We start from the raw sequence: 12479 nt of genomic DNA, 5'->3' as shown, positions 1-12479 counted from the left end.
GGCAGAAGTGCTTTGTCATTGCCTTCTTTCTAGAACCCATTGTCATCCAGCTGGCTTTGTCTCTAAGGCAGGACTAGAACTCACAGTCTCCCTTCATGCCTTTACCACTACCACAAACAGGATCTCAATATATTATAAAACTTTACTCGTAAAAGTTTTAGGGAGCTCCTTATACTGTTAAGAACTGTAGTTTCAGTATATGGCTAGCATATTAAATTTGCCATTTTGAAAATTTGATTACTATCAGTTAAAGAATTTGTGCCTGACAAATTCACATACATTTATATAACACACACACACACACACACACACACACACACACACACAGTGTGTGTCTCTCTCTGTGTATATATACTCTCTCTCTCTCTCTCTCTCTGTGTGTGTGGGTATATATGTAAATGTATGTGAATCTGTCAGGCACTTTGAGCAGGTAAGCATTATTATGTGGCTAGCTGAAAGTTAACTGCATGCTGAATGATCATCAGCAACACAATACATACATACATACATACATACATACATACATACATACATACATACTGTACATACATACATACATAGCACTTAGCAACAGCACTTAGACTTATAAACTGCTTTACAGTGCTTTAAAGCCCTCTCTAAGCAGTTTACAGAGTCATCATATTACCCCCAACAATCTGGGTCCTCATTTTACCCACCTCGGAAGGATGAAAGGCTGAGTCAACCTTGAGCCTTATTAATTATACAATTAATAAACAGCACTTAGTTACTATGATTAATTATCCTGTCAGCTATATATCTCTATCTATTCTCTCTAAGCTATGTTATCTATGACTATTCTTCCTCAGAAGAAATATAATTATAAACCACCAGAACTGCTCTTCTAACAGACTTCCAAACTGCTCACAGTTGTCTAACGGAATATCCTAGAAGAGTTAAGACCTAAGACCTAAGACCAAATAGCTAAGACGAGTGAAGATCGAAGAGCAAAGAGTTTCTGACAAGAATCTCCTTTTATACTGCTAACTATGACAGTTAGGGTAGAACCCTGGAGATTCAAACATATTAGCTGCCCTCTGATTGGTTTATGTATCTGTCCATTCCAAAAGCCATTAATAGGCACAGCAATAGAGAAATAAATTTTCTCTAACAATACCCAACTAAGCTAGGTGAGAAGGTGCACGCGCGCGCACACACATGTGCCAAATAGCAGGCAGCTGGCAGTCAGCAGAAGTAGCCTGCAGTACTGCACTCTAACCACTGTGTCACCATGGCATGCCCCCCTCCACACAACTATGGTGCACGCACACACCATGGTGGCACGGTGGTTAGAGTGCAGTACTGCAGGCTACTTCTGCTGCCTGCAATTTGGCACACACACGTGTGTGTGTGTGTGTGTGTGTGCGTGCCTTCTCACCTAGCTTAATTGGGCGTCAATGTCAGAAATCTATCAATGTTTTAATGAACACAAAAAGTTCTCATTTACACCAAACTTTGCACAATAGCTTTTTGCTTTTTAAAAAAAAAGCTTTATGGGGGACTGGAAAGACTAATTTCAATATATATATATTTCTTGCATAAAATGTCATCCTGTACTGCGTCTAACAGTTTTTTCATATTAAAAAACAAAGTATTTCAACACAATACCATATTAAAGCTCTCTGGTCCCAGACTTATTATTGTTATAAAAGTTCCACTGGTTTAGAAATTAAATTTTAACTTATTACCTCTGGGCTGGAACAATGTGATTGCTTGTTGCAGTCGCTTTCTGTGGAACTGCTTTCAGTCTCTGAATCAGATTCAGAACTGCTCTCCGATTCACTTGAACTGCTGCTTGAACCCTTGTTAGAGACACCCAAAATTCTACAACTGGACTGCTGGTTAGCAGGGCTGCTGCTGAACCCATATTCAGAGAGAGGAGAGAGAGAGAACAGTACAAAATACAAATTAAATCATATTTTGTTTTTTTTAAATCCTTTTTTACTAACAAGCTCAAGTGCGGACTTTGGTTTGGGAGGAAAAATCTCAAATTTCATAGGAAAATAAATGGGAATTATAAGCATATTTATTTATGGAATGTACAGAGGTTCCCTTCCAATTAGACAATCTTCCCTCCATCCCAAACTTCAAAATAAACTCAGTGAAGCTGCTCAATATTCAAGGTATGTCAACTGGAAAACTGAAAGAGAAAACTTGTAATAGGTGGGAAGGGAAGGTTCTGCTTAAATAAAATGGTTGCCTGGATCTATGAACAGAAGCATTCCTAATGGAAAGATGGGCAAATACCTTGTAAAATATTGTTGCAAGCCCCAGTCCTTTTTATATAAATATTGCAACTATATATGTAAAAAGAAAAGGCACTTGAGAGAAAACATATAATTATTTACCGCAACATATACCATTGATTATTTTAACTTTATTATAATATTGTTTGCTTTAAATAGGGCTCAATTATTTTGAGTTCATAATATTTCTTGTACAAATTGTTCTATGATAGATGTTGGCAAATTATGCCAGGGACATAATTAATACTAAAGAGAAACTAGCTGCAGCACCCATGCTTAAATTAAAATGCTCACAAACTATGCAAATCCAGCAAAAGAAAAGTTCGATAGTTGGAGCAAACTCATGGCTTTGGTAGTAGCCTCCTGTCATGTGCTGGGTGAAATTATAAAAAGCCCTGATACCGATTAGATTGCATCTCATTCTCCAAATCCAGCAACTGATCAAAGTCAGAATATGAGACACAATAAACTGAAGGTTAAATAAAACACTACTCTCTGTCTTTCTGTCTGGTGTATAGTGTCCAGGAGGCCCTGTAATAATGCCTCCCCTTCAAAATACTAGGATCCAACTTAGAACTTCAGGAAAACTGACTTGGAAGGTACAGTTGCTAGTTGAATGGCCAGATTGTAAAACAAATAAAAGGGTTGAAATATTTGGGCATGGTCTTTCATAGTTCCACTCATTAAATGATGTCATTCAAAATATGTGCAAAATAGTGGATGCTACAGTATATTGTCCTTCCCCTTAACATATCCCAGTTGCATTAAAGTTTTATTGAGCAAACATGCTATGTAATTGTTTGATACTCAGCTGGGACTTTATGGTACTTTTACCCCACTGAAAAGGGCCCAATCCTGTGAAAAAATGAACTCCCAGCAACAATAAAGTGGTAAGTAAAATATCAGTATTTCCCAGAGTTGAAGTCCATCAATCTTAAAATTCACAAAGTTGAGGAATACTGATCCAGAATATTGGAAAGAATTAGCATAAATGGAAACTTTATAATCAGGTTGATTGACACAGGGATTGAAGAAACTTGGTGCACCATTGATCTAGGAGCAAATGCCCTCAATGATTTGTAAAATATTCTTGGTGCACTTATCACCAGATAGGATGGTTCTATTTCAAATGGCTTTTTGGTTTTGTTTTTTTAATGTAATGTAATGTAATGTAATGTAATGTAATGTAATGTAATGTAATGTAATGTAATGTAATGTAATGTAATGTAATGTAATGTAATGTAATATTAGGAAAGAGACAGGGTTGACTAACACTGAAACTGGTGCATGGATTTGTCTTATAGCATATTGTTCTCTTCAGAACACGGGTGTCAAACTTGCCATGTCTCGTTGCCATCATGTGACGTTTCCTGGCATTTTCCCTATTCCTGGAGCTGGGGTGGGCATGGCCTGCACATGACACATCCAGCCCAAAGGCTGCCAGTTTGATACCCGTTTCAGAAGGTCTGTGTTCTTTTCTCCCTGAAGACAATTATGAATCAATATGAACTCATAACTCAATTCGGCAAAAACTATAGTACTATTGTTTTCCTAGGAAGGCACTTTAACAATGTGTGTGATTGAGCACTCATTGTAACTGAGAATTAGAAGCCCAACTGGATCAATAGTCAGGAATGTTTTTCTGAACGTTCATGCCCACTTTCCTCAGGCTGGAAAGATAGCTACAAGACACGGAATATGATGGTTCTTGAGGGCAGAAACAAACCATTTCCATGAGAACAAAGGTTGTGTCCATGTCCTACTATACTGTGCAGGGACCTATTTTATCACTCACCAATTTATAAATAGTCAGATAGCACTGATTTATTCCATGTACTATTATTATTATCATCAGTCCAAGAAGAGTCTATTCCTATGAATGTAGCCACATTTTGTTACATTGACTACAAAGGTTAATTGCATTAAGGGAGAACTTAAGAAGTTTTCTATTTTGTTCCACCTGTGTTGATTGTTGTCTTCTGGTCAAGGACCATTACACACACACACACACACACACACACACACACACACACACACACACACAGAGTGTATTGTATGTACTGTATGTACAAAGGTATACTGAAGTGGAAATAAAAAAAACCCTATAGAACTAAATTAGATTTCAAATTTTCTCCAAATTCTAAATGGAGAGATTGATGGTATATGCTGGAATCGATCTGCATGTGCCATGGTTACTAAATTGTATGCTACTTTATTTTCTTTCAATTAGAAAGCTGATGCCAACAAGACCTATATGAAAATATTGAAAGACTAATAGTTTCTGTCCACCCCATTTTGTCCTTTTCCTAATGATCCCTAGTATGAATTATATGTGAAGTTTTCCCAATGTGCATCAGAATAACAGAGTTGAAAGGGATTTTGGCGGTCTTCTAGTTCAACTCCTGCTCAAGAAGGAGGCCCTATACTATTTCAGACAAATGGATATCCAATCTCTTCTTAAAAAGCTCCAGTGATCAAGCACCCACAACTTCTGGAGGCAAGCTATTCCACTGGCTAATTGTTCTGTCAGGAAAGTTCTCCTTAGTTCTAGACTGGTTCTCTCCTTGATTAGTTTTCAACCATTGCTTCTTGTCCTGCCTTCAGGTGCTTTGGAGGCTAGATTGACCCCCTCTTCTTTGTAGAGGTATCTGAGATATTGGAACACTGTTATCATGTTACCCCTAGTCCTTCTTTTCACTAGGTTAAACATATCCAATTCCTGCAACTATTTTTCATATGTTTTAGCCTTCAGTCCCCTAATCATCTTTGTTGCTCTTCTCTGTACTCTTCTAGAGTCCCAACATCTTTTTTTATTGTGGTGACCAAAATTGGATGTAATATTCCAGGTGTGATGTTACCAAGGCATTATAAAGTGGTACTAATATTTCATGGGGATTTGATTCTATGTCTCTGTTAGCCAAGGAATATCTTGGTTTTTTGGTGGTTGCAGGACAGTGCTGGCTCATATTTAAGTGATTGTCCACTAGGACTCCTACAGCCCTCTTGCAGTTAGTGCTATTGAGCCAAATATCACCTATTCTGTATCTGTAAATTTAGTTTTTCTTGCCTAAGTGTAACACCTTATTTTTCTCAGTATTGAATTTCATTTTGTTAGATAGGGTCCAGTGTTCAAGTCTGTCAAGATCCTTCTGGATCTTGAGCCTATGTTCTGGGCCAGGGGTCAGCAACTTGCGGCTCTGGAGCTGCATGTGGCTCTTTCACCCCTCTGCTGCAGCTCCCTGTCACTCAAAATATGCGTCACAACCACCAATGTGTGACACCCGCTGACACACGATTTATTGAGTTTTTCAACCCCTGGTAGGCCAACCATGGATAAATCCAAGAAAAGAAAAGTTTCAGAAGAAAACAGAACATTTGATTCAAATACATATGCTAGTTTTGTGGCCAATCAAGAAACAGTCAGGCACGGGAAGGGTTTTGTGGCTCCCGGTGTTTTCTTTTCTGTGGGAAACAGGTCCAAATGGCTCTTTGAATGTTTAAGGTTGCAGACCCCTGTTCTGGGCTAGTCAAGAGATTCACTTGACACTTATTTAAGCAAAGCCACATTTGCCACTTAGTTGACCATTCATCTAGTTTACAGTGATCTTTATGTAGCTCTTCGAAATCATTTTTTAAAATCTTACTACCAGGAGTAGTTTGGTATAATCTGAAACACAACCAATTCAGCTCTTACCTCCAAGACAAGACAATTATGAACAAGTTAAAAATCATCTCAAACCACAAGATGGGCAGCAACTGTTCTATAGGGAAAATTGGTCATTATTACTATTTTTTGCTTTATTTTTTATTCGGTCCTCTTAGATAGATTATTACGGGCTCTACCCAATCTAGAAATTTATCCTGCCAATTTTATATCAATATTTCTCTTGTTTTCATTTTCACACACATTTGTTATACTTGGATTCGGGAATTTAAAAATATTCAGTGTACATACAATACACCTTACAATAAACCTACAATCCTATGTTTTGTAATAATGGACAAAGTGACTATTTTCTATCAAATCTTTAATAATAGGATTTATGAGCTAAAGTAAAGCAGATTACTGTCCTAACAAATATGTTCTTGGTAAGACCAATGCTTCAGAGAATCAGCTATAAATTTATGAGTTAATTTCACCATGAAACAAATGTGCAAAGAGCCATGTTTCTTAATTGCAGAATTCTATATAAAAACACTTTCTTAGAAGAAAATACTCAGACTTCACTGTACATAAACAGCTATTTTGGGTTAGAGGTGTGAAAAGGGCTGGGGGTATTCTAGTAGGGAACAATGGAAAAATGAATGTAAAACTGCTTCAATCCTGCTTGGCTTTTCAAGCTCAGCCAAAGATAAATAAGAAATACTAGCTGGACACGCAGAAGAGAAAATCCACATGAAAGCTAAACATGAAATTATCCATCTTCAGTTCTTATACTAAATGAAGCTGCTTATTGGATCTGGATGGGGAGGAACAAACTCAGACTCAACCCATCCAAGACCGAGTGGCTGTGGTTTCCGTCGTCCCGATATAGTCAGTTGGCGCCATCTCTGACTATTGGGGGCGAGTCGTTGGCCCCCACAGATGGGGTTCGCAACTTGGGCATCCTCCTGGACTCACGGCTGTCTTTTGAAGAGCATATGACGGCCGTAGCCAGGAGGACTTTTTATCAGGTTCGCCTGATTCGCCAGTTGCATCCCTTTCTGGATCGGGACTCGTTACGCACGGTCACTCACGCCCTTGTCACCTCACGCCTGGATTATTGTAATGCTCTCTACATGGGGCTCCCCTTGAGGAGCACCTGAAGGCTCCAACTGGTCCAGAATGCGGCCACGCGGGTGGTAATGGGAGCAATGTGGCGCTCTCATGTAACCCCCCTCCTGCGCGAGCTGCACCTGCTCCCAGTGGTCTTCTGGGTGCGCTTCAAGGTTTTGGTTATTATCTTTAGAGCGCTCCATGGCTCAGGACCAGGGTACTTACGAGACCGCCTCCTGCCACCAATAGCCTCTCACCGACCAGTTCGCTCCCATAGAGAAGGACTCCTCAGGGTGCCGTCGGCCAAACAATGTCGACTGATGGCCCCCAGGGGGAGAGCCTTTTCTGTGGGGGCACCTACCATCTGGAACGGGCTTCCCCTGGAGTTACGAAACATCCAAGACTTACGCATATTCCGCCGTGCCCTGAAAACATTTCTATTCCAACAAGCTGGTCTGGCCTAACTCTCCCTTTTTAATTGGCTTTTAAACTGGCTTTTAAATTGGGTTTTAAACCTCTTTAGATAAATTTGGATGTTTTTAATCTTTGAGCCTAAATTACTTAATCTGTTTCTTAATAGTTTTTAACTTCTATATGTATTTGCATTTATTATGGCTGTTCACCGCCCTGAGTCCTTCGGGAGTAGGGCGGTATACAAATATGAAAAATAAATAAATAAATAAATAAAATTGTAGCACTTGGAATCTTTATTAAGAGTCATGAACTTACAAACATTTCCTCTCTCCCTTCCCCCCCCTCTCTATATATACCTTTTTCGTAGGTTTTATGTGTATGTCTCTTTAGCCAGGTACTACCTAGGTAAACCAAGATATTATGCAGCCCTAGTTCAGTGAAATCACAATTCAAAGAAAAAAAGCCCAGAAACTAGTGAATTGTGATTTCACTGAACTAGGGCTGCATAATATCTTGGTTTATGTAGGTAGAACCTGGCTAAAGAGACAAACACATAAAACCTACGAAAAAGAAAGAAAAACAAATATTGTACCTTTACAGGGAGGATACATGAGATGAGGGTGTGGCTAACTGATGAGGCCTTATAAGGCCGAAATAGATCTATCTTAGTCTCCCAATGGGCAGCAAAGGGTCTGCTGGCTGCCAGAAGGAGTAAAAAAAGCCCAGAAACTAGTGAATGATGATTTCACTGTACTAGGGCTGCATAATATCTTCGTTTACGTAGGTGGAACCTGGCTAGAGAGAAATACACATAAAACCTATGAAAAAGAAAGAAAAATAAATATTGTAACGGTAAATCAAGATGTTTATATAGCCATAGTTCAGTGAAATCCCAATTCACTATTTTCTATTGATTTACATAGGAAAAACCCTGGCTGAAACAATAATGCACATATAGACCTACAAAAAAAGAACAGAATAAGTATTTGACCGTTACAGGGAGGAGTCATAAGATGAGGGTGTGGCTAACTGATGAAGACAAATAAGTCAGAAATAGATCTATTTTAGTCTCCCTTAAGTCTTACAACAGACAGCAAAATGCTGGTTAATGTCTGATAAAGCCTAGAAAATAGTGAATTGGGATTTCACTGAACTATGGCTATATAAACATCTTGATTTACGTAGGAAAAACCCTGGCTGAAACAATAATGCATATATATATCAATTTTCTTACTTCTTCTATATATATATGGGTTTTCCCAGATGTGCCAGCTTACCTATTCTAGTAAATAGAACTTTGTAAAATGCTTGCTTCAGAGTTTTTACTTGGAGTTGGGGGCTTTTCTGGAACGCTGACAAGTAATCTATATAATTCCCATCCTAGTGGGATTCTAATCCAGTTGTTTTAATTGGTACTGCATTTTAGTACCAATTCAGATATATACATATACATAGTTTTAGAGAAAATCTATCTATATATTCACTAAGAATTGACGCTAACTTGAAAGTACATAATCAATCAATTTAACTAAACTTATATTTTATCTTTTCTCTAGATTCCAATGGCATTACCTGCACTGAAATAGAACTGAATGTCACCAGCATACTTTTATTTAAATCCCCCAATTACTTAAACAACCATTATGCATTTTATCTTGCTTCCTAATGGATATACAATTATTTTTTCCCACCAAACTGCATTTCAATATATTATTGTTTTATTTTTACATGTTTATATTTAACCATTACCTCCTGCCACAATTATTTTCAGGTTCATCTGAAGTATAAAATTTCTACTAGCCTTTCCTCTTGAAAAACAAAGGCTGTTATTAGATAGTAGTTGACCCCACTTCAATCCCTGAACACAGGAGTCCATTCCTGTTAATACATTATCTAAATAACAGGTTTCTCCAATTGGTTTTGTATCTATGCATCACTGTACTTTCTTACACTATGGTAGTGGTAAATTTGTTTTTTTTCTTTGTTTTATCTGCCAGAGATAAGATCAATCTCCACCAAGAGTATTTTATAAATTTAGGCTTAAACTCCAGTAAAATAAAAGGCAGCTGTAATTCTGTTCTTAAATTTATCCAGCAGCCAGCATTTTCTCAAGGCAGTAGATATACCAGTAGTAGCATCCTTCTTTTCTTCACAGAAAATGCCAAACCAAAAATGAATTGTCCCCTTATGGTAGATAAGTGTGATTCTAGCAGCAGTGCAGCTTAATTTAAGAACAACTGCCTTAATTTCCAGTTGCTTTCACTGAAAATCAGATTGTTGGAGTGCTATTTTGCTTGGAAGTACCCTGAACAATATAGCCTGTCAGGACCCTTTCAGATGAATGCTCTTGAATTTTAATAGCTAGAGGTTAAAGAGGCTGAAGCCATGGTTTCAGTAGAAAACTTTTCAATCGCACTGTAGTGTGAAAAGCTACCCATGTCAAAACTGTCATTAAAGGTAAGGAAATTCTCATCTTTATGGAACCTGGCAGTCCTATTCTAAATCTGAGAATTAAATAGTACTATCTCTTGTCAATTTTTCTGAGCAAATTCTTTTGAATTTGCAAAAAATTAAAGCAATCCTATTTTCTTTGATTGATGATACACTTCTACTGAAATCATGAAAATTCTGAAGACTGTTTTTTATACTAATTCATTAACTGTGAATTTATGTAATTCATACAATCCTGCCCTATGAAATGCCCCTGGTGAGTTGGCATATAAAAATGTAAAAAATAAAACATGAGGGATTTTCCAATGTGTAATGAAAATACTAAAAGTTAAAGATCAGTTAATGGCAGTCATTGGAGTAGCTACTAAGCAGAAGAAATGGGGAAAAGGATTCTGAACCTATGTTGTCACCAGAGAAAAGTCACAGGAAACAAGAAAGGCCATTTTAAGGATATATCAAGATTTTATGAGAAGAAGTTCTCCATTTTTGCTGAACCACAAAAAAGAAGCCCTATCTGCTAAGAATAAACTCATCTCTCTGGCCACACCTGTATCTTGACTTTGTTCTTGGGATGCTCAAGTCAGAGTTATGCTGACTGGATGCCATGTGCCATCCAGGAGTGCATTCCAAAGGAAAATCAACTGTTCTTTGTACAACCAGGTGTGTGCTATAGAGTGTGTGGTATTCAAAGGCAATATTATCTAAAACAATAAACAAAATCCCTAAACAAAGTGCTAAAAATGGGGGGGGGGGGGGAGGAACCTGTAACCCTCCCTTAATAATGAAATCAGAATGAATATTTTCCAGATCTCCCTTAGAGGAAATAACCTGAATTAGTCAAGGAAACTAATTCCCAGCAACAAACCACCACACTGTAAATATTACAGAAATGTTACAGAAAAAGAACTCATGCAAGTAGCCTGCTGCCAAAACTATAAAAAAAGTTATAATTAATTACTGCATTACCAAAACAAATAGCTCTCTCCAAGGACCGAGTGCCTGGGTATGTGAGATGAAAGAGTGTTAAAAAGCTAGAGTTGCATTAACTTCAGGAAAAAGTGATTAGTCAGCAGGCTGACAGCTGTGCTAGGAGACTGATGCCAGATTCCAGGGTATGCCTGTACTTGCTGCCAAGTGTTTGCTTGTCACACCAGATAAATGGAATATCAGCAGTGTTTTATTTGACCTACTCACAAGAAAAATAAAGTAACCCCCAGGTTCTCTGCGTGTTTGCCACTGACCTTGCATCAGCTGCGTTTGAGCAGTTAAGACTCCTGGTCCGTATGAGTTAACCCTTTTTTAGAATTAGCTTTGAACTCTATTTGCTTCCAAGTCTCCTTAAAATTGGATGTTCAAATATAATAAGAGACAGCTGGTTGCTGCTAAATTTAATCTGAAGGGGGTTTTAACTTTTAAAGGGTCAAACTACATGTTACACTACAATGCTTATTTCCTCATAAAGGGTATGAGAAGGAGGCAAGCAGTACTGTGACCATGAATCTTTGAATCTTTTATTTAATTGTTGGTGTATTTAAATCATTTCTTTTTGACTAATTGCCCAGTAATAAAAACCCACCTACAGCTTCTGTTTCCCCCTGCCAGGAAATCTGACACAGGTAAAAATGTTTCTAGTTTGTTCCTGCATGCCATGAGGTTTAGTGAGGGGCTGGAGCATAAGAGCAAGTTTATATGATGGCAGCAGCACTTAAGATTTCTTAGTCCCCCAAATTTCAAGCTTTCAGTGGAAACACCAACCCTTTGAACTGGGCTTAGAAACAAATTGCAGTTAATAAACCAGGAAGAACATTGCTCTTAACTAAGGATCTGTATATATCACAAAGGATGAAAAAAAAGATTAGACTTATAGCTGGATTTTACAAAAATGAGGGAACAATTTTTGTTATTGTGGCTTTATTCTAATACTACTGAAGTGCCTAATAAGGCCTAGTTTGCGAAAATTTTAATACAGGTATGACAATTGAGCCCAAAATGTCTGTTGCTGAGCAAGATTGTTGCTAAGTGAGTTGCACCCATTTAAACTTTTTTGCCGAAGTTGTTAAGTGAATCACTGCAGTTGTGTAAATCCTTAAATTCAGTCCTTAAACGAATCTGGCTTCCCCCATGACTTTGTTTCATCTGGGAAGGTTACAAAGGGTTATTTTACATGATCCCAGGACAGTGCAACTGTCATAAATACATGCCAGTTGTCAAGCTCCTGAATTTTAATCAGATGATCCTGCTGCATTGATCATAAGTGTGAAAAACGGTCATAAGTCACTTTATTCAGTGTTGTTGTAATTTCAAACAGTCACTAAATGAATGGCTGTAGGTTAAGGGCTGCTAGTACCAACTAAGGACATAATCTGCTAGAGACATAGGTCAAATAGCCACATGGTTTTCTGTTTTGTTTTGTTAAACTAATAGATTTAGATAATATGAGTGCTTATCACTGTTTCATAAATTGCTTTCACTGAAATTATCCTTTACATATTTGAGATAAAGAAGTTACTGTTTTATTATGCATATTTATTATTATTAAGATTGAGCATGGAAAGCATATGGCACAGGTTTCAATTGTGTTTTAGATCCAAAGG

At 37.7% G+C, this 12479-nt stretch overlaps 1 protein-coding gene across 1 annotated transcript in view; it reads right to left on the bottom strand.

Annotated features, from left to right (window-relative positions):
* Positions 1–12479, bottom strand: part of AFF3 (ALF transcription elongation factor 3) — a 240121-nt gene that overhangs the window by 40197 nt on the left and 187445 nt on the right. Inside the window, exon 10 of the mRNA XM_070944314.1 lies at positions 1707–1875. Coding sequence (XP_070800415.1) covers positions 1707–1875 — 169 coding nt within the window. The remainder of the gene's footprint in view (positions 1–1706; positions 1876–12479) is intronic.

Source organism: Pituophis catenifer, unplaced genomic scaffold (genome assembly GCF_029215685.1).
Source record: "Pituophis catenifer annectens isolate HBS135680 unplaced genomic scaffold, rPitCat1.0.hap2 SCAF_4, whole genome shotgun sequence".
In the NCBI taxonomy this organism is placed as follows: Eukaryota; Metazoa; Chordata; class Lepidosauria; order Squamata; family Colubridae; genus Pituophis; species Pituophis catenifer.
Note: the sequence above shows the minus strand (reverse complement) of the source record. Positions and strands in the feature narration are given on the sequence as shown.